This window comes from Hyaena hyaena, unplaced genomic scaffold, assembly GCF_003009895.1.
Source record: "Hyaena hyaena isolate Hyena2069 unplaced genomic scaffold, ASM300989v1 scaffold_660, whole genome shotgun sequence".
Classification (NCBI taxonomy): domain Eukaryota; kingdom Metazoa; phylum Chordata; class Mammalia; order Carnivora; family Hyaenidae; genus Hyaena; species Hyaena hyaena.
This window is the reverse complement of record NW_024081292.1, coordinates 349905-373870: the sequence shown is the minus strand read 5'-3', so window position 1 is coordinate 373870 and position 23966 is coordinate 349905. Positions and strand designations below refer to the sequence as shown.

General features: G+C 35.0%; 1 protein-coding gene across 1 annotated transcript in view; it reads right to left on the bottom strand.

Annotated features, from left to right (window-relative positions):
• Positions 1 to 23966, bottom strand: part of PREX2 (phosphatidylinositol-3,4,5-trisphosphate dependent Rac exchange factor 2) — a 299267-nt gene that overhangs the window by 149750 nt on the left and 125551 nt on the right. The window contains exons 12-19 of the mRNA XM_039216921.1: positions 18312 to 18415; positions 17567 to 17616; positions 14711 to 14786; positions 12796 to 12868; positions 9049 to 9191; positions 8856 to 8948; positions 6997 to 7145; positions 2289 to 2374 (exon numbers count right to left, since the gene is read on the bottom strand). Coding sequence (XP_039072852.1) covers positions 2289 to 2374; positions 6997 to 7145; positions 8856 to 8948; positions 9049 to 9191; positions 12796 to 12868; positions 14711 to 14786; positions 17567 to 17616; positions 18312 to 18415 — 774 coding nt within the window. The remainder of the gene's footprint in view (positions 1 to 2288; positions 2375 to 6996; positions 7146 to 8855; positions 8949 to 9048; positions 9192 to 12795; positions 12869 to 14710; positions 14787 to 17566; positions 17617 to 18311; positions 18416 to 23966) is intronic.

Genomic DNA, 23966 nt, shown 5'->3' with positions numbered 1-23966 from the left:
TACTCAGAAGAAACAGCAAAAAAGATGATTAAGTTGATCCAAGGCTAAAGAGGCAGCATGGGTAAATCTGAAGAATAATGACAAGAGGACCCTGGTTAATGCTGGCAGAATGACTGAGGTCATTCTGGACCTACCAGGGGGATAAGGCTGGCTAAGGAAGGGATATTATTAACCAGGAGAAAAAAAGAAGGTCAAAAGACTGGAGGTCCCAAAGGAATGAAAATAACAAGCTGAGAATATCAGAGTGATAAGAGATTGGAGTACGAAATTGGTATATTGGAATTTTAGATTCCAATGGTAAAACTTTAGTTATTGGTGTACTCTAGTAAGTAGTCATGGGAAAGGGCTGAAGAAGAACAAAGGGAAAACCGTTTTCCTTTCTTCCAGAAAAATTACAGTGCAAAAGGCAACCACAGAGTAATATCTTTTCATTTAATATACATCTGAAAGGAAAAGTACATGAACTTTTCTGATCTGACTTCTACCCTTTAGAAGCCAAAAGCACAGGAACTAGATGTGGGAGGACCCTACAACTACACTCCAAAGACAGAGCTCTACTCTTTAAAAGACACTGTAATAAGGGCAGAGTTACAACTTGATTCGTGCAGGTTTTCAGTTATTTTATAGTATCGATAATGTGACTTACTCATTTTGGGCTTAGTGAAAATCAAGAAGACATTTGATGTTTCAACTATCCCCTCTCAGTATGAAATGTATCCCATTTCAGTTTTATAATATTAATGACTTGTTAGAAAGATTTTAGATGTCTATTAGTCAATATAGTTTAAAAATCTGAGTGAAAAGAGTTTTTGAAATAAGATTCATTTTTGTCATATACACACTAATGAAAGCAATTTTATAATCTAATAAGGTCTACCTGGTTTGCTTTTGATAATTTTGATTCTGATAGCAATGCCTCTCAAAATTTCCAGTTTAATGTTTGGATTAAGACATTTTACATTTTATATTTCTTTTTTAAGCTTATTTACTTATTTTGAGAGAGTCCAAGACAGAGTGAGTAGGGAAGGGGCAGAGAGAGAGGGAGACAGAGAATCTCAAGCAGCATCTGCACTGTCAGCATGGAGCTCCAAGTGGGGCTCAAGCTCACCAAACCATGAGATCATGACCTGAGCCGAAATCAAGAATTAGATGCTTAACCAACTGAGCCACCCAGGCGCCCCTACATTTTATATTTCTTATATAAAGCACGTATGTCTCTTGGTAAGAGAAATACATAGCCTCTTAAGCTTATAATGAGAGTTCTTGCTAGAACAGCAAGTTACATACTATGTAGGATCTAACAGTTGTTCCCTTAAATCATTACTGTGTTAATATAAAATTTGAAATATACATGATAGCAAAAGATATCAATAGTTTATTTGCCTATCAAACAAAAATATAATAAAACACAAATATAAGTTATTATATGAATTTTATGGTTTCTAAAATGCTTCATTTATAGAAATACTTGAAGTAATCATATAGCAGAAGATTTTAAAGCACACAGATCATTCTTAACATTCTTAACATTCACATCTTCGAATTACGGACAAAAATATAGTTATTTGCCACCAGATAAAAAATACAAATATAAACCTTAAAATCATTATACCTTTTCGCTAAACTGAAACATGTAGAAAACCAAGATTGGGGGACATCACTCTCTTAAGAGTTTTTAACAATGATAAATATGCCTTATAATTTTTAACAGTTTCTTAGGTATATTTATTTATTTTGAGAGAGTGAGTGAGCGAGAGAGCAAGTGGGAGAGACAGAGAAAAAAATCCCAAGTAGGCTCCATGCTCAGTGCTGTGACTGACATGGGGCTTGATCCTCCAAACTATGAGATCATGACCTGAGCCAAAACCAAGAATTGGATGCTTAACTCTCTGAACCACCCAGGCACCCCAATGTTTTGAAGAGAAAGGGAGAGAAAGGGAGTGGGGAAGGGGCAGTGAGGGAAGGAGAGAAAGAATCCCAAGCAGCCACACTGCCAGTGTGGACCCTGACACGGGGCTCAAACCCACAAACAGTGAGATCATGACCTAAGCCAAAACCAAGAGTTAGACACTGAACTGACTGAGCCACACAGGCACCGCCCAGGTCCCTTAATTTAAGAGATTTTTTAAAAAATCTATTCTTTTAGGAACATACTACCATTGAGCTAATCAAGTAAAAATAGGATTGAGAAAATTCCTAACATGAGCACATTTTGAATATATTTTTGTTTAGCAAGCAATATCCAAACATGCTAAAAAGCTGTTTGCCATGCAGAATGGATTTCTCACCTCTTCCTACTGCATGTACAACTGATGGGCCATACCCTCGGATCTGGAATCCAAGTCCCTCAGCTGAATCTGGGATTTTCACTGTCCTGAAATCAATCAGAAAACAAAGTGAGATGACTTTAACATGCCACAAAATTGGTTAAAACAATGGTGTCCAAACCTTTATTCATTCTTTCAATAAATATGTACTGAAGATCTACTGTGTAAAAGACACCAACTGGGCGAGAAACCAGGAGGGCGAGAAACCAGGAGACAATCAGGGTGCATACTCTCACAAAGGCACACAGCAGCCAAGCACGACAGGCTTCCTCAATTGAGCACCGTCATTTGTGTGGTATATGGTGAATAAGGAACAGGCTCTAGGGTCAGACAAAACTAGCTCTGAATCCTCATTTAAGTCACTTAATAGTTGAATAACTTGCATGAACTCCTTACCTTCTCCGAGCCTGAGTTTTTCCACAGAAAGATGATACTAAAACTTAGTTTGCAGGGTAGAGATTAAAAGAGAAATCAGTAAACTGCCCTGAATCATGCTATGAACTAGTAGGCACTTCAATAAAATGGAAGCTTCTCTCCTTAGCTTACTGTCACAAAGAAGACAGTGCACTGTGACTTCTTTATTAAAAGTAATAAACGAAACACAGAATTAATACATTTCTACCCGTTGGGAACTTCATCAAAGAATAACAACAAAAAGCTAGTTATAAAGAACAGATGTAGCAACATGGATGGAACTAGAGGGGGTTACGCTGAGCGAAATAAGTCAGGCAGAGAAGGACAGATACCATATGTTTGCACATATACGTGGATTAGGAGGAAGTTAATGGAGGATGATATGGGAGAAGAAGGGGAAAAACAGTTGGGGAGAGGGAGGGAGGCAAACCATGAGAGACTCTTGAATGCTGAGAACAAACCGAGGGCTGAGGGGGGTGCGGGAGAAGGGAAGGGAGTGATGGGAATGGGGGAGGGCACTTCTTGGGATGAGCACTGGGAGTTATATGGAAACCAACTTGACGATAAACTATTTAAAGAAAAAAAAGAACAGCTGTGTCAAACAGCACATCAAAATAATTTAAGAATGTGATTAACATTAGCATTTACTCAGTGAAATTTTGAAAGAATATTGCATCAAAAGGAAAACCTGAATAAGAAAAGATATATTTTCAACGAATCCCCACTGAAAAGAAGATGAAGGAAAGAAGTGGAGTTAAACTGTGAGGACAAACCAATGAGGGATATCCAGTTTGGCACTAAGAAGTGAGCTACTCCACAGAAGGAAGCCAGAGATCAGAGAGCAACAGTGAAAAGCAGAGAACACGAGATAAGGAAGAACATCAGAACAATAAAAAAGAGTATTTTAAATTGAAGTCCAAAGCAATGACAAATGAATACAATGCAATAAATTTTGATGGATAGCCCTTGATGCCCAAGAAACAAAAGTGTTTTCCAAAAGATGATGAATTAATCATGAAATAAATGTTGGCAGCACTTCAAGGGCACGTTAGACAGAGTCTGAAGTTAGGTACAGTGGCACTTACTTACAGGTTATAAAATAGCCACTAGAGCAGTTTGAGCAATGTTGTCCCTAGAACATTCAAGAAAGCCACATATAGCATTTATGCCTGACGGCAGAGCCCGGTATTGCTATCTGAAATATAACCTAGGCAGGCACACCAGCATCCAGTGATAGAAATGTCTGTCCGAGGAAAACTCGAAAGTATTATTATGAACTAAGTTATATACTAAGAAGTGATCTGCATATTGCTGGAGTAGAGGTCAAAGAACTAATTTATCCTTTATCCTTAAATATATGCTTTTTTGTGTTTAAGGCTCTATGCACTTTCAATAGCACCCTGTTACTAGTGTCTTTCAAGAAAAAAAAAAAGATGCATGAAAATGGAAAAGAAAAGGGAATAAATACATTTTCTGAGCATGAAACAAAAAAATAGAAGAAAAGCTCATGCTTTTATATGTTATGAATGAGATTTCACTTTTGCTGAAATGACTTAGGGCTTTCTGGCCATGGTGAGTTATTGTTGCTTTTGGATTGTGAGAAATTCTTAATAGTCTCTCAGTTCTTTCTAAGCAAGGTCTTCTATTCTTCTAATATTGCTAGGGAAGGTTGACTCTAATCTTCAAGATTATTATATATTTCTTTAAAACTTTTGTACAAAACACCATGAGATGCATTTTGGTCTATTCTGGGACTCTCTTCATAAAATGATCTTTGGAAAATATGTTTCCCTGCTGTGACCACTATATTGTCTATTTAAGGAAGAATTAAATCCATACAAAAGGAACGCTCTATTTCTTGGAGGAAGTAAGTGCACTAAATAATCTGCGACAAAGAAAGCTTTTTGAAAAACTCTTTGATGCTATCAAGTATAAAATACATCTAGATTCAAAGGAAGACTTCATTTGCATTTACCTTTCATATTTACTCCTTTTCCACCCCCAGACAGGATACTACATCAAGTATAAGTAGCTATTGTAAGAAAATATGAAAGAATGACTTATAAGAATCCTATATTAGCATAAAGGAAAAGCTGTAGATTTCAAGCAAATTAAAAGATAAAAAAATTAGTATCCTTAAAATAGAATATAATATAAAATGATATAATAAAGAAGCAGTGAAAAAAATGAAATGAAAGAACAGATAAGCATCAAAGATAACATCACTGGAGTACACACTATCTGCTGAACAGATTACTAAGTTCTTTATTAACCTAAGTTTATTTGATCTTAGAATCTTCATGACATAGGCATTCTTATCATCTCCATTTTTTAATGGATGAGGGTGTTGAAACAACACAAAATGCAAGCAAGTGATGGAAGAGAAGCTTGAACCTGGATCAGAAATACTGGGTTCCAGATACTGTGTGACAAACACTGAAGGAAGAAGTTAGAGGACCCAGGTTCCAATGCTGCTCATCTAGCAGCTAATACTGGGACTGAGGATTTGCCCCTATATACTTAGTCTTAAAGTTGAGGACTTCAGAAGTGATCTGACTGTTGAAATGTCCAGGATCAGTGAATCAGTAGTTGCAGGATTAAATCAAGGAGCAGTGGGGCCATAGGGAGGACCTTTATGTTTACTAATGATTGCTTCAGACTATTACCCCCTAATGCCTTTCTAATCTATCCTTTTCCTTTACAATGTCCTCAGAGTGTCCAGAGGTAGGCAATGGGGTGAGCCTTATCCTAGACAGGGTTGGACAAAGGGGGAGTAATAGATCAAAATTAGGGTTAGAGAGAAGATACTGTTATTGGTATTCTCTGCCCTCTAGCCCAAAGTCTTCCTAAATTAGAAATTTTAATGTGTCATCTCACTCTTTCCTTGGTAAGTTTTAGCAGCAACCTGGCTGAGTTAATGCTGCAAAATCTAGCTCATTGCATCGCATTTCAAATCCTAAGATAAAGAGTGCACCCAGCTATAGCTGAATATATATATATTAAGGCAGGGAAGAATACTATGTATACTAAAAATATTTTCATAAGCAGTTAAATAAACCTTTTGTTTTTATTTATTTTTATTTTTTTTAATGTTTTATTTATTTCTAGGAGAGAGAGAGACAGCGTGAGCAGGAGAGGGTCAGAGAGAGAAGGAGTGACAGACTCTGAAACAGGCTCCAGGCTCTGAGCTGGCAGTCAGCACAGAGCCCAACGCGGGGCTTGAACCCACGAACCGCGAGATCATGACCTAAGCAAAAGTCGGACGCTTAACCGACTAAGCCACCCAGGCGCCCCAACCTTTTGTTTTTAAAGTGGCAACCTTCATTTAACTGAAAATTAATGAAGTTGATTATCACTGTTAATGAATGATATAATTAAAATTTAAACAGTAATTTTGATATAATCATAATACTTTAAATAGACATTATGCTGAGAGCTTGATATGCATTATATTGATTAATTATTTGGTTAAACAAATCATGGAAATGTGACATGGGAACACTAGACCAGAAGTGACTTACAGAAGAAAAGCCAATGTCTTCCAAGAAATATCCATAATATCCTATTAATTTTCAAAAAACAGATAATAAAACACAATCCTATATTTTATAAATATAGGATTGTGTGAATCTGCATCAGTACTTAGAAAAATCAACTATCTGAATTTTAAAAAATAACAATAGTTATTTATCGGTGATATGATTATAAGAAACGTGTCTTCCTTTAGAAAAATCTATACTCTAAATTTGCTATCATCAACATGATTTTTTCTAATATAGGTAGATGGATAGGCTTTTTTTTTAATGGACATATTTCTAAGTATAAGAACACAAAGAAGTGTATTTCATGGGCTGTGATTCCATTTCTTATAAGCACTTAATTATAAATGGTATTGAACCAACTCATAGACCTGAAATTGTTAGAGATGAACATGGGAAATGCACTTCTTTATTATCAAGCGTTCTACTAGTGTTCTTCACTTATAATCAAACTGAACCCAACCCAGACCAGGAAAATTTGGGCCACAAAAAGAAAGAATTATTTCCACTGAAACTACTTGATTTGAGCAGCAAGCATTAGCATTATAAGCAAAGAAGTTTTTCCCATCATTTAAAGACTGGTATCAGTGATGTTGGTGAGGTTTAAATGTTCCAAGCAATGAGACACTTAATTCTTGACATGTATTTAGTTTACGTTTCTATTTTATTCATTTCTGTATAATTTTTTTAAATCCCACATAAATCATACAACTTACTCCCTTGGCTTTGTGCTCACAAGAACTCTTAGAGGCTTTCTGCTGTTTAAGCATGATTTCAGGAAGCAATCCACTTCATTGAAAGGTCTCATAAAAACTAGGTCACCATTAATAGCAAAAATCTTTTTCCCCACTTCCATGCCAGCCATCTAAGAGAGAAATAGCAAAAAAAAAAAATTAAATCATATTTTAAAAAGGAACCTATTTTTTTCCACAGAATTAGAAGCTGAAAAGACCCAGAACTTACAGATTTTTGACATTTTAACACATCTGCAATGTTTTTATACAACTTTACACAACAGAACTGTGGGGGAGATAACACAATTATCATTCTCTTTGACCTAGTTTAATATTTGATCACCCATTTATACAGAAATCCACCCCCTTCTTCTATGACTTAACTTTGTACTACTCCTGTGACCCTCTTTCTATTATATCTTATAGTGCTTTTTCTTATTTCATCCTTTAAACTACAGTCAAACCCTAGGTTAATTTTTTTACTGTGTTTTCTATTTATATCCAATTAACTCAGAAAGGTTCAACCTCTATATGGACATCAATGACAACCAAATATGCATCACTAGCATGATAGATACAGTGTAAGTATCTCCAGGGCAGGAGAGAGGGATGGCCTGGAACTCAAGGAAAAGAGCTCCAAAAAGCACAGATTGCCAGGAGCTGAAAAGATGACAAGAAAGACATTACCTCTCCAGCCCACAGGCCATAATTCTTAACCAGTCCTACTGCCTATAAACTACATCCTGCTTTGATTACCAGCTAAACAGATGAAAACCTGGCAAAGGACATTTAATTAATGGCAAAGACAGATAAAGCTGTGCCCTAAGAACACCCTCAGAAAATGTCTGGGAGAAACATCTCCTTCTCACAGAAAATTACTGAAAATAGTCATTTGTTGGCCTAGCCCACTAAGTATGAGTTGACCAGAGTTATTTTGTTTGAAATTAATGTGCTGTACATAAAACATTGCCTTGCATGAGTCTGTGTTTTGGTAAAAGACAGACACCTTGGGCATTAGCAGATGGGAGGATGGATGGAAGTTTACCGGTAACTTTAAATAGACTCAAAGTTTAAAGCCATGCTTCATTCATTCTCACAGTCTTTATTTAAGATTTATATATTTAGACATTTGCTTGAGGATTAAGCATTGTATAAGCCAGGCAGCAAGGTGAGAATACTTTAAATCTGATATATTTGGGATATAACACTCCCAGTAGGTTCATGAGGACAGGAAATTTTCTCTCTTTTGTTCATTGCTGTATTCCCAGAGACTAGAACACTGCCTGCATATAATAGGTACTAAACAAATCATTCTGAATGAGTGAAGAAATGATCAGGAGATTCCTCTATTTAAAAGGCTGGCGAGGTGTGAGAACATTAATCAGCATTAACCTAACGATAAAGTAAGTCAAAGCATGTGCTTTACTGATGAAAGTTATATATATATGAGTCAAAAGGGATAGGAAAATAAAAGACCTAGCCCTTGATTTAGTGGAAGAGTTATCTGACATACATAAGATAGCCCCCACTGGATGTAGTCTCCACAGGATTCGAGGCAAGAAGGATGAACAGAAGTCCCGGGGTCATGAATGAAACCTGTGACCTCCTAGGAGGTCAAGAAGTTCATAGTTGTAGATCTTTACAGTATCTCCATCCAACTATTGTTGAGTGCATGGACTCTATCACAAATCCCAAGAGCATCTGGTAGAACCTCAGAATAAGATCACTCAGTAACACTATTTTCAATAAAGATACATAAAAGCTGATTTCAACTTGTTTGGAACGTCTCTATTTGTACGACATGGACAACAAATTTAAGTAAAAATGCTAATTTACATTACCTCAGCATTAGACCCCTTTTCTACCAACTTTATTATTGGAACTTTATTTTTGTCTTCTAACCCAAAACCGTAGCTGCCTTCATTAGATTTAATCTGAAATGCAAAATATTAACATTATTCACAAAGCGACTATGAAAACAGGCACAAATCAAACAGAATAAGAGAAGAAAACTTATATAGCATGTTGACTTACTAATAATGATTTGGCTATAACATTTTCCACTACTTTTAAATCATGTTTCATAAGTCGGTGCTTCATATTTGATCCTTCCATTTCCTCATCCGCAAAAAAACGAAAAAGTAGGGGTTCATCTTTGAATTCACTTTTTTCAAGGACTACAAAAAACAGAAATTCAAATTGTTATAATTAATCCAAAATTCAAACTCATTTTCCTTACTCACAGACATTCAGTGAACAAGTTACATTCACAAAGATCCCTATGATATTGTTCTTGCTCTTTCTATAACTTCAAGCTGACGTTTTCTTTAAGTTACTATTAACTAAGGATTTTGAATTTTTAAGTATTTTTTCAATTTTGACTCTTTTGTACTTACCCATCTGTCACTTTCCAGATTAAAATCCAAATTTAAATAAAAGATTATATTGAATCAAGATATGTATGCAATCCAAAACACAGAAACCTACAGTGTTTTGAATTTGTAGTGAACATCTGGAGTAGTTTTTAATATCCTGAACAATTATGGGAAAATTCAAGTGGGTAAATGTTACTCTTATGTGTGTGAGAAATTCCCACTGTGGTCACTTTTGTTCCAACACTTCAAACCAGAAATGTATCTTCTGGGTGAAATGTGATTTTAGTTTCCACTAATTCTTAGTTCTTTTCTGTTCAAAAACGTTTTTCTCAAATAATCTTATTTTAATAAAGGTCAGTTTTTTCCCCTTTTATCTGAATGTTAATATTTCCCCCCAAAATCCTGAAGGTTCCTGGCATGCCCTGATGATACAAGGTTTATGTTTAGTTAACCTTTTTAAAAATAAGGCTGGGAGAGCCTGGGGGGCTCTGTCGGTTGGGCATCCAACTTTGGCTCAGGTCATGATCTCATGGCTCGAGAGTTCAAGCCCTGCGTTGGCTCTGTGCTGACAGCTCCAAGTCGGGAGACTGCTTAGGATTCTATCTTCCTCCCTCTTGCTCTGCCCCTCCCCCACTCATGCTCTGTGTGTGTGTGTGTGTGTGTGTGTGTGTGTGTGTCTCTCTCTCTCTCAAAAATAAACATTAAAAATTTGTTAAAAACTAAGGCTAGGTATTGATAGACAGAATTTATATTCAGTGTGATCCCAACAGCTGGCAAAATGTTTTAAAATAGAAATCTTCTTTATTTCTATTTATCTATCTATCCTTAATACTTTGAAGGGTGCTTGTTGGAAAAACAGGATCCATTGAACCAGGAAGCTAAAGGGAAGATAATGGTCCCATGGCACTGTAGAAAGTTTGTCTTTATTATGAAACAGACCTCCAGGTCTGGGATTGATTCTGGGTGTAACACTGGAAGAGTTGCTTCAACTTTTGTTTCTTAAAAATGTTTATTTATTTTGAGAGAAGGAGAGAGTGGGGGAGAGGCAAAGACAGAAAGAGAGAGAATCCCAAACAGGTTCCATGCTGTCAGTGCAGAGCCCTATACAAGCCTCGACCTTACAAACTGTGAGAGCATGACCTAAGTCGAATTCAAGACTTGGTGCTGAACCAATTGAGCCACCCAGGAGCCCCAGAGAAGTTACTTAAACTTTTTGAACTGTAGTTTTCCCATCACTAAAATGGGGAAACCTTCTTCATAATGTACAGAACTAAAATGAGGTAATAAGTGTGACTAAATTGCCATATAGAAAGCAATACAAAATGACTGCTATTTTGGGGGCGCCTGGGTAGTTTAGTTCCTGCCTCCTCCTCTCTCTCTGCCCTTCCCCTGTTCTCTCTCTGTCAAAATAAACGTTTTTTAAAATGATAGCTATTTTATTTCATTATCTTTACAGAGTTCCACATAATAGCTGTTGACTGGATGATGTATGTATTGATCTTTGAATGGAAAATTGGCCAGCAACTTGGGTCAACAAATGAATCTACTATCAACCACAAATTAAACAGTTAATACAAATCACAGTTGACAACAGAAATGAGAATATACTTGAGATCAAGTTGGGTCTTGACTATGTGATCTTAGCACTTTCCCAAAATCTATTTGCTATTTTGCTACTGCTATTTTCTTCCATCAAACAGTCTAACGGGAATGAGAAAGACATCAGTAAGGCCAGGCAAGAGCCGAACTGGTTGTGCTTTATGACATAGACTTTCATAGGGAAAACTTTTGTTGTTAACTCAATATTTTTTTAATTCAATATTTAAAGATATTTAGATAAAATTACTGCTCATTTATCCCTTAAAGAGAAATTAGAATATTTGAAGGTTTTCAGATTGATATTATAGTTTTAATTCCTTATAATAATGCCATTTCTCCCAATTTTTTTAAATTTTTTTTTTAATATTTTTATTTATTTCTAGGAGAGAGAGAGAAAGACAGCGTGAGCAGGGGAGGGTCAGAGAGAGGGAGTCACAGACCGAAACAGGCTCCAGGCTCTGAGCTGGCAGTCAGCACAGAGCCCGACGCGGGGCTCTAACCCACGAACCACGAGATCATGACCTAAGCAAAAGTCGGACGCTTAACCAACTAAGCCACCCAGGCGCCCCTCATTTTGTTCTTTATGGACTGATAAACTCTCTTTCACAACTCATACAGGGCTCTAGGGATAGTGGGATGTAATGGAATTCCTAAATGAATGTATGCTAACCAAAGATGCTCTCAACATCACTGCAAATTTGCTATATTTCCTTCTTCGTAAAAAAGGTGATAACCTGAATGTGACAAACAGGCAGAAGTGTTATCCAGTGTGTGTTTATAAGCATATAAAAGCAGTGAAAAAGATTGTTTGGATTTGTGGAATTTGTAAGACGGTATGAATAGAGAGGGAAAACTAAATCTTATTATTTTTATAAATTTAGGGGGAATGAAGTCATCAAACAGGAAAGAAAATCTTTAATTACTAGCCAAAATGAAACAGATTTTTTCTAGAGATTTAAAATTTTATTCTCTGAGATCATTTTAAAAGCATTTTTTCAGGGTGCCAAGGTGGCTCAGTTGGTTAAGCGTCTGACTCTCATTTCAGCTCAGGTCATGATCTCACAGTTGGTGGGATCAAGCCCCATGACGGGCTATGCATTGATATCCCTCTCCCCACTCACACACTTGTTATCACTGTCAAATAAACATTTAAAATAAATAAATAAAAGCATTTTTTCCTAAAAAGAACAATAATTATCCAACCACATATGTTCTCATTTAATCATTAAATTTTTTTAATGTTTATTTTTGAGAGAAAGAGAGACAGAGCATAAGCTGGGGAGAGGCAGAGAGAGAGAGACACAGAATCCAAAGAGGCTCCAGGCTCTGAGCTGTCAGCACAGGCTGACGTGGGGACTGAACTCACGAACTGTGAGATCATGACCTGAGTTAAAGCCTGAAGCTTAACCAACTGAGCCACCCAGGTGTTCCTTATTTAATTATTTTAAAATATACTGGCATTCAAAAGAACTACAAGTCTTATTTAAAATTATTTCATTTTTTAAAAAAAGCTATTTAAAAAAAAACCCAAAACTTCTAGTTCAAGCTTTTGCTATTCTGAAATCAGTCTAGAAAAATAGAAGGGAAGTCACAGCAACTGGTAGATAATAGTAACTAGTATAGCAATGGCACCAGCGATGAAGTTGAATGCAGATGTGGTGACCCAGCATGGACAAATGGCAAGACCCATACACTTTTGCTGGTTCATCTCGAAATAACTTAACTAAGACACTGACATACTTGCAGGGTCCTAACAAAAACAAAACAGTTAAATATATCTGTAAGTATCTAGAATAAAAATCCCTACCATGGTGCATAAATCCATTGTCACAGAGTCCGACGCCAAATATCATTGCCTCTTCTCTGGTACGGCAATCCCCCTGTTTACCACATAAAAATATAACACAACTTAGGCAACTAAAGCTGTTATTCCGTCTTTACTTCACTTGAGGTTCCCAGCATGATACTGACAAAGCTATACATTTATTACATCATACGTTACTTTTGTAAGCTCACAATGCACATAATTGCTATATATACACATATATATACCTTTTTTTGAGATTAAGTGAAAAACAAAGATTTAACATTTCCTGACAAAAGCCACAGTGTTTAAATATGAAAACATATGTTAACTAAAATCTATTGCTACCACAAATGATCCCTTTTCAATCTTATATCTCAATTGCCCAGCAAGAAAATAACCTATATATTGAAAACACACTAAATAAAGTTAATGAAAACTCATTATGCAGGATCTCTGCTTTCACTTTCCTGGCTTTGCTCTTTAAGGACACCTAAAGGAACCTCTTAATGTAAGATGAGTTGTAAGACACTAAAGTAAATTGTTTGGCTTAGCCTGTACTTGTAAGCTTCTCTTCCACTATCTTGCAGAAAAAATAATCAGATCATATAACCAAAGCAATAAAGAAAGCCCAATACAACCTTCTGATATGTTTTTATCTGGATAACTTCTAGTTTATTCGCAGAAGTATGGAATCATATATATGAATACGTAAGTGTGTATGTGTGTGTAAAATCTTACAGTTGTAGATTTTGTGATTACAAAGTGCTTTCTCATCTTATTTCTTCCTAATCAGGTTGGCCCCATATTGTTGCCTGAACTCTGTGTTTATTTTCATCCTTGCTTTCAGGCTTATTATTATTCACCTACAATGCATGCTTTGTATGTTTTGTCCACTCATTTGTTTTAAAGTATCTGTTGTTAATCCTAGCAAGTTTTTCTAATGTCCCTGTGCCTGTTTCTCTCTTAGATAATGATTCCAGTAAGTAGAATAGTTGTGAAAATAAAATCGAGAGAGATTAAGTGACTTGTCCAACTTTGCATTACTACTTATCAGCAGAACCATCATCAGATGCTAGCTTACTGGAGTCCCAGTCCATTGTTCCGATTTCTACTACATACAATTTCTAAAGACATTGTTGTAACAGACCCCTGAGAAAACCTGAAGGGAAAAAAAAATAATTACAACTTGTTCCAGCTTTTGAGTAGTTTATTCTGTTCTTCTAATGTTCATATTTGAAAAGTATTTTAAGAAGCCAAAAAGAGAAAACAAGTTGCTCATTGATTTCCACTGAGTCAGAACTTTAAATATTTATTAAGTACCAAATTTTGCTTCAAAACACCTTTCTTCAGTTTTCTCACAGAGTCAACATAGAGTACAAGTTCATGTAAATTCTATGAGATTATAATTGCTATGTGAAACCCCAATTCTGATACCAAGTACAGAACCAATTCCAATGACATGTATTGACCACAATGTTATAAAAGGTTCTGACTCTAGTTAGCCCGTTGGATATATGAATTAGTTTTTATCTAAAGGTAATTGTTTACTTTCATCTAAATTCTTAACTTCTAAATAGAATACACACTTGCATGAAATTTTAGTGTATGTGAATAAGTACACTTCAGTGATACTCCAATTACATTTAGTTTTCTTGACGTATCTCAGTTAATATTTTAAAAATAAGAACATCTTTCTCTTGAGAAACCATATAGTACAAAAATTAACGTTGAAGATTCTGAAATCAGGTTACCTAGATTCAGCTCCTAACTCTGATTCATATTAGCTGTATGTGCTTGGCCAAGCTATCTCACTGCATCTCATCTGCACATGGCAATTAAGAAAAAGGTATCTAAACCGCCCCAAAGTTTAAAGCAGCAGTGAAAGTAACTCAGCAACTTCTATTTGTCTACTTACCTGTGCAATTAACCAGTCTATCAGTTTGTTGGCCATGACTACAGATTTGTAGGTTCTTAAATGGTAATCTTTATCTCTATAAAGGAAACAGAAGCCAAAAACATTAAGCAAAAGGACAAGTAATTGCAGGAAAACATGTCATTTAATATCAGTGTGCAGCAGAAGATTCAATATAATCTGAATCTATTGTCCAAATTGTGTGCAAATAAGAGAGATTTACAAGGTATACATAATACTTGAAAACTCCTTCATTAGCTCATATCATAAGAGCTATCACATTGGTACTTGGTAAGACATTTCTTCTTTGACATTTCCTTTTATACAAGTAAATTATTACTGCTCTATTATCTGGTAATAACTTAGCTAGTAATACAGTATCTCATTAATAAAATAATAACAAAATAGAACTTCTTCCCTCAAAACAAGATAGACTCTACAAAAAAACAAAATCTTCAAAATTGGAGAATAAAGCAACCCCTTTTATTCCTGAATTCTCCAGGAAGGTTGGATTTGCAGCAGAGGATTATTCCTTTGGCTCAGTCACAGTGGCAGATAGCAAGCCTGTCCTGAAGTAAACATGCTGAGAACCCTGTCATTCATTTTGTCTGATCAGAGCATGGACAAGTGACACCACATCCCCAGGGAACCAAGGAAACCAGCACACTGTACATCAGCCTCTCCTTTCCCTAGACTTCTCAGATCTGAGAAATCATTCAAAGTTAAGTTAGATACCAACAAAGTACTCCTGATCAGAATGGGGCTCCAAGGGCAGAAATCTATAATTCATTCATTTTGCAGGCCTGGATCAAAGAGAAAATGACAGTCTTCTCAAAATGTCAAAAGATCCAAACCTCAAACAACTTGAAGTGATAAATAATTACTAGCTCTGTTCACAGTTCTTTAGCCCCTGACAGCAATTTACAATTAATATTTACCTCATTCTATCCACTTTCATAAAAAAAAAGTCCCTGAAATATGGTTGAAATTTCTGAGATTTTATTAATAAATACACTAAGTTGGCCAGTAATCAACAGCAGATTCTTTTTTTAAAAAATCCTTTTAGCAGCACCTGGGTGGCTCAGTAGATTAAGTGTACGACTTCAGCTCAGGTCATGATCTCATGGTTTGTGACTTCCAGCCCTGCATCAGATCCTCTGCCTCTCCTCTCTCTGTGTGCCTCCCACACACACACTCCCTCTCTTTCTCTCTCTCTTTCACTGTCTCAAAAATAAACATTAAAAAAATCATTTAGAATCTACCTCTATGTTTCTGATACTTCAGTATCCATTTCATTTTGGTTTCCATAAGCATCAATAAAGAAGGAAAAGGGTAGTCAGGCTATTACAAAACACATGTGGGCCTGTGAATTCTTCACCCAAATCATTTTTCTTTTTGTAAGCTGAGTTCACACATATTAAAAGCATAACTATCATACATTCCATCCATTTTATGTTTTTCCCCTATAAATTTTCCCTTGACAACTCATAAACAATTGTCATTTCTAGCCAAAGAACAATTCCTTCTTATCAGCTCATATGGAATATAACCTTCTTGATAAGAAGTCCCATATGGCTCAAAAATATTTTCACAGTACGTTTTCTCACATACAAAATGTAAATATACACAAGTGACATGAAAAGTGTAACCACTATTGCTTTTTATTAGTTTCACAGGAAAAACAAATTAAGTAGTCAACTGGTACTGAGTGAAATAGCCATCTTTTAGTACTAGTTATTCAAAATAGTTGCAGGGTGTCTGTGCTAAAATTCTAGCAGAGAATCCATAAATATGGGTTCATTTTCACTTCTTTCCACTTTATAAAACTTGTTTGTGGAAGTGGACAGGGCACTTTCTGAAGTAATGGGTGAGATTCTATTTCTTCCTCCAGGATCTGCACTGTATTCTCTATAAAACATTAATGGGCATTCCAATACACATAAACAGCAACTTCTGAACTTTTTGTTTGTTTGTTTTTTAAGCTCTGAGTTTCTTTGGAGTTGGAAACCAGAATGAAAAATAGAAACATGGCACAACAAACATTTGGATTCTATAGCTATGATCTGAAATGCCTCTTCATTCATTTTGGAAATAGAAAATCCTTTTTTGTTTTTTTTGCTCTGAACATTAAGTTTCAGTTAGTAAACTCTGAATGATATCTGCCCACTGGAAATTAGTGTATCATGACACTACATGCTTTAAGTGTATATGTTACAAAAATACAATAATACTCCTGAACACTTTTATTAGTAATAACAAAAAACTCAAAGTTTTCTGCTCTATTTTTAAAGAGATAAACTGAAAATCAATTATGATTCTACTTCAAAAAAATAAGGCATATCTCTACAGGAGGAAAATCATGGTTGAGAATAAAATTATAAAATTTTACTTATTAACTCCAAAGAAATTCTTAATTTTCAAGTACAAAATATATTCTTTGGATAAAAGACTATTAGTAGGAAATATTCTGAAAATACACATCCAAGTTTCAATTATACAATTTAATTGAAAAAACTCAATATACAGTAATCATAGTATTTCCAGGCCATCTCCCAGTCAACTATTATTTACTAAATGTTAACTGTGGATCCTTTCATTATCAAATCTGTAATTTAGCATGAATTAATGGCAAATAATTTTAGAAATCAGAATAAAAAGAGTGGAAGAAACTGCATACTTAGAGCCTCAGAAAATGTAGGAATATTTTAAGATAAATTATTACTTAAAATCTTTAAAAGTAAATTCTTCACTTATGGAAGAAAAACGAAATAAGCCAAGAAGTTCCAACTCAATGATATTTACCTAATGTAATATAAATACTTCCCCAAAAGTTGTCCAGGACTTAGAAACCAGACTCACCTTATCACTGGAGTAAACAGACTATGGAGACGGCAATATAATCTCACTCCCTATTATAAAATAAAGATTATTTCAAAAACAAGGAAGATCACTCAAAGGACAAACCAATGAAATTGTGAGACAAATAAATCCACCATCAACATTCTGGAATCCCTATATAATCTCTACCAATTTAGAAGTTATTCAACTATTATACTACATCAGAAAAATAGTATCAATGAAATAATAAAAACAGGATAAAATGTGCTATGAGTTTGTCATACACATACAACATCTGACATATACCTATACAAAGGGTTTTTAAAACTATTTTTCTTAAAATGTAAAATTTCAAGATATAAGTAGAAAATCTATGCAGCAATACCTCATACTACACGTTCATTACACATCAATATAAATTTTGTCAAGTGTGCAAACAAAACTGTCACGTGAACTTTATATATTTACATTATTTTTAATTTATTCAAGTATAATGGCCACTTGTCATTAAATGTGACATAGTTTTTCAATGGATACAATCTTCTGGTTACTGGAATTTCATTACTTCCATTAGAACTACATAAGAGAACAAAAAAAGTGACTAAATTCTAAGATACTCTAAACAGCAAGAATTGAGAGGTTTGCTTATCTATGCCATTTTCTATGGCACAAGAATATTTTTCAGTCTCTCAACAGCATTTCATCCTGGTGAAATATGACAACATGAATTCTGCTATTGATAAAATGCTCTGGGAGAGGTTGTTACCTTTGAAATCACATCCTGCATCTCATTTCTTGGATAAAATGTTCCATCATCATAGCGAAATCTATATAACATCTGTTCTGGCTTGAATTGATGCTTATCAGTAACTAAGAACATAGAAACAATATATTAAAATACTGACAATATAAAAAGATGCAAATAAAACCAAATAAGTTTATAAAATACAAATTCCCAAATACTGAAACTTGCAGTTTTACTAAAAACTTTTGTTTTCCTAACACAGTAATATTATTTTAGTAAGATTCATGAGAAGATTTTGTTATATAATACATTTACAGTTTCAATATAATGATTTAGGAAATAAATTGAGTTTAGCAACATTCAGCTAGCACAGTATGAGAGTGTGTATAGTGTATTACTTTATTTATATAAATATACGACGTTGTATTTTCTACTTCTTCACAGTGCCATGAAGTCGAGCAAAAAGTGCCCTTTAAAGAGCTGCTAATCTAATTTGTGAGTTATAATTCTATTCTGAGTCCTAGAAGTGAATTTTAGTATTTATCTGTTTTATCCCACAGCAATCAGGCCAAGACCACACATACACCAATCTTGACCATTTATCCTGTGTTTAGAACTCTGGAGTAGATAATGTCATTTCAATATGTAACTTATTCCAAAATTTCAAGTTTTCTTAAACTGAGAAATGCTTTTCTTACATGTCACTTAATTTTTTTTCTCAGCAGAAACGAGAGCAGTCATCCTTCAGTTTCATCCCTGAGATAATAGACTCCTATTTAACTTCCTTTCAAGTTTTCTTCCTTCTAGGAGAAATTATCTTATACACAGTCTAACAAAGACTTTCTTTGGGAAAGAGAAAATCTCAAATTAAACCTCAAAGAATTTATATTTAAATGTTTTATTTACAGGGAATGTAACATTTGCAGAAGAGATAATTTGCTGCAACGGGCTCTATTTTCATGATTAGATGGAAGACTTTGACCTTTATTTTTGTTAAAAATGTTGAAGGGGGAGAAAAGTTGTCAGAATTAATTTCCAGGATCTACATTTGGTGAATCCAGAAGAAAGCCCAAAGACTTATCACACAGAGACACACACACGTATGTGAAGTTTCAGCTATTTTACCCCAACTTATCCAAACTAAGTGCATGGCTTGCAGCCATGAGCTCGACAGAGGATTCCTGCCAAAGAAAGATAGACAACACAGCCTTTTGGCACCTTTTTTTCCAGATCAAGCCAAAAAGAAAAAAGCATGTGTGAAAGAAAAATACTATTGAGAGACATATTTTGAAATCCTATGGTATGTTTCAAGATCAGTTATTTATTTCTTCTCAGCAATCTACCCTTCTCATTTTTTATCTCCTAAGATTCATTGAAATAAACGATAGTCTTGATATTTCAAAATTCAAGGAAACTTTGAGCCCAAATGTCTCTCACCACAATAAAAGAAGTGGTGTTTAAAATTTCTATTCAAAGTGGAGTGCTTAGTTGTGTGGCAAACTCTTGTGACCTTGACAAGTAATCTTGGGTTAATTTGCAACTCTTAGCTGTTGCCTTGGAAAAACAGTGAATAGTTTTGCACTCAACTGCACTCCCTCAACTTCTTGAACATGGAAAATGGGTTTATGAATTGTTGCGAGTTCAGGTCATTTTATGAGGATGATTGCTTACTGCCATCTTTTAAACAACTATGCGATTCAGTGATATTACTAGGGATATCCTGGTAAATGTTTAACAACTGGCTTTCTCGATGGTGGGGCAGAAGAAGTACTGACTTGTAGTATTCACTAATTTCTGTGGTATTAAATAATCCCACACTGGTCAATTTCAAGCTACCATAATAAAGTCACTGAACACAGAGTTAGACAAGCAGTGATACATTATTTAGTAATTCCAGCACGCAGAAATAATAGATATAAATAACACCAAGAATGTAGAAAAGGTAGTAAAAGAATTAGGAAGTGATGAGTTTTAATAATACATGAAATTGGGGGTGCCTGAGTCGCTCAGATCATGATCTTGCAGTTCTGTGGGTTTGAGCCCTGCATCAGGCTCTGTGGTGACAGTTTGTAGCCTGGAAACTACTTTGGATTCTGTGTCTCCTCTCTCTGCACCTCCCCTATTTGTGCTCTGCCTCTCTCTCAAAAATAAACATTAAAGATTTTTTCAATAAGATATGAACTTCATTTATAATGAAATTTATGTACTATTTATATAATTTTTAATCTTAGCTGTGCCTCACAACTAGCTTGCATATTTTTAAGAAATTTAATTACCAGCTCTCTTAAGTTTGTACAAGCCAACTTCAGCACACCACTGGATATAATGAATGAGGTCTCTGAATTCTTGCATAAGCATTTATAATGTAAATAGTAGACTCAGACAAGAAAGTATTATCAGTATATCATACGGAAAGCATATGCTGTCTCAACCCAATAACTCCTGGTATAGCAAGGCTTTGCTTTTATGAAGTTCTCAACAATATATGCAATGTGAATAATGGCAATAACAGTCAATTCTTTTTGCATGTTCTCTTTAAAACAGATGGTCCATTCAACTTTATTTTAGGAACTTTATTTTCACTAGAATGTAGCTGGAACCACATACTAATAAAACAAGGATGTATGGCTCATATTTTTCCATTCTAATAAAATTATTAAAGTGAAAATGCATAGTATGTTCTCTTACCAGTTGGAGGGAAACTGTACAGGTTAATTTTGGACACTTAAAAAGGATTATTACTTTTAGCAACAAAAATTCTGTATGCCAAATCTAACATTACCATGGACCAAATCCTGATAACAATAATAGTACAGGCCACTAATGTCAAACTGTACAAACAGAACAATAGGAATAGAGAATACTCAGTACATTATTTCTCAGAAAAAGTTAATCAGGTTACAAATATCATTCTTTAAAAAGATTTAAATTCTCATAAGTTAAATAATCAAAGGGTATTTGCATCCAAAACTTCAAATTAAATTTTAATCCAGAATTTATCTCCTACTTCCTTTTCAAAATTGTATTAGAGAAAAGTGGTGTCTGAGTTGGGGGATAAATTGATGAGGACTGAAATTCTCCCATTCTGATATCCCTTATAAAAAAAATCTTATGCTGTTGATTTTTTCTCTCATTAGAGGGAAGCAATTAAAAATATTGTGAAAGGCTTCCTGGTTGGCTCAGTTGGTTAAGCCTCCAACTCTCGATTTTAGCTCAGATGACAATCTCATGATCATGAGTTTGAGCCCACAGTGGGCTCCATGCTGACAGTGCAGAGCCTGCTTGGGATTCTCTCTCTCTCTCCCCCCATCCCCACTTTCTCTGCCCCTTCCCTGCTCTCTCTCTCTCTCTCTGTATCTCAAATATAAATAAACTTTAAAAAATATTATGAAAAGCATTTTAACAGAATAAATAAGGGTGGCTCCCTCTCTATGGAACTCTGTAATTTCTTTAAGACCTTCCAGAAGTTATGAACTGAAGAACAGATCAGACTCTAAAAGATTGTTCATAAAGATACTTAATAAATATTATTCCAACTCTGTACTAACTTACAATTGACGTGAATATGTTTGAGTAGTTATTCACGACTTCAGGCAAAGTAATAAAAGCTCTGTCATTGTAAAGTCAGCAAAATAGTTGTATCTTCACTTTCCAGAACCCAATGCACTATGCAAATAAGCAACTAGTCCTCATACAAGTCCTAGATCACCTTTGATGAAACATGTAAGAAAGAGTGGTAGGGTGGGTTGAAAATAACCTAATAGCCCCTTTCAAAGAACATCCTTTCCCCACACCTTAACTCCTTCCAGCTTTGGGAATAAAATTTCTGTAACATACTTTTATCTATCGTGAGGTACCTCATAGTCAAAATGGGAAAATATGGCAAGCTTAGCGTGTAACTCTAAAATATACTAATAATCTGGGGCACCTGGGTGGCTCAGTCAGTTAAGTTTCTAACTCTTAATTTTGGCTCAGGTCATGATCTCACTGTTGTGAGATCAAGCCACTCATTGGGCTCTGTGCTGAGTGTGGAATCTGCTTAAGATTCTCTCCCTCTCTCCCTCTGTCCTTCCTTTGCTCTAAATATGTACATACACACATATATAGTAATAATCCCACAGAAGTACAAAATGTTGCATTTTTTAAACCTTTTTTTAAACAAATTTAAATAGCAACATCAATTGTTGACAGCTTTAAGATCTTTTTTCTTTTATTTCTAATTCATAATGGTTTGACATCACTCAAATTAACAACTCAAATTAACAATCCTGGAAACCTCTACTGAAATAGAAACGTTAAAAGTTATTTTTACAACTATTACATGTTGACACGTTTATACAATGATTACTCTGTCTTTAATATAATTGCAGAGATCTTATATTGATCTGGGAGCTATGCCTCAGTGGCAGAAACTGGGTCATTATTTACCTTGGTTTAGCTTTTGTTTTTCCTGAGCATGCATCTCCACTACATTTCTAAGTTCCTCTTGCAATAAGGAGTGACCACATAACTGAGTTGCACCCAAGGCCATGTTCACAAAAGTGAGGCACAATGGGAAGTGTGCAGTCCCATTTAAAACAAACAAACAAACAAAACAAAAACTCCACCACTCCTTCAAGGTGACCATTAAGAGGCTTCCACTGATGGTCAGTGGGCCTCTACCAAACACCAACACCCTGTGTGGGGGAGAAAACCCAACTTCATCCTCTACCAGTAACTAGACTTTACCTGAGTGAAAAAGTAACTTCTAGAATGTAAGCCACTCTACTGAGGCTTATTTGTTACAGCAGCTAGTGTTAACCAATACTTTTCCTTCTCAGTGTTCTCTGCAAAAAGTTAATTTTCCCGTCCTATTAGATTTATGCCTTTCTGAAAGGAAATAGGTCAACAGCTAGATTGCTTTGTGAACAGGATAAAAAGATAGGCTTACAACTACTGGACTATAAGAAATAAAGCTCTTCAGTTCCTGTGTACATACCTTAGAGCACCTGGCAGAGTACCTTGCATGCAGAATGAAGGAAAGAGTCAGTAAGGAAAAAAATAAACAAAGGTATTCATAAACAGGTTTTCCCTTCTTTGTTCTATTGGTAATACATAGACTCTGGAAATACATAGTCTAAATGAGAAAGGAATCTCCTGATTTCTGAAGGTCAATAATTGTATGCAAAACCTCTCTACATTCTACCTAGTTGAGCTTCAATGAACTACAGGACAAAACAAATGCATTCCCTTCTTGATCCAAGTATATGCATGGACATGGGGTTATAGGAAAGGAAAAAGCAGCAGCAAAGAGGAAAGCCATGCAGCTCAACATATTTTGAATTTTACATATAAGTTTTTGGATGATGCTTTCCAGCATACTAGATGCTAAAGGGTGATCTCACAGTGCTAAAGAATCAAGTACAAAATCATATACAATTTATTGATATTATCTGTTTACTCAAAATATAATTATTCATTGATTGATTTACTGAGCAAATATTTATGGAGCACCTATATGTGATGGGCATTCCAAGTATTTACTATATATTAACAAAAAAGGCTCCTGTTCTTATGGTACTTATATTGTGATTGGTGGCCAGAGTAGGTATGGGAGATAAAGAGAGAGATAAAATAAATAAAATAATATGAAAAGTTTAGCGAGTGATAAGTTCATGAAAAAATTTTCAGAAATTA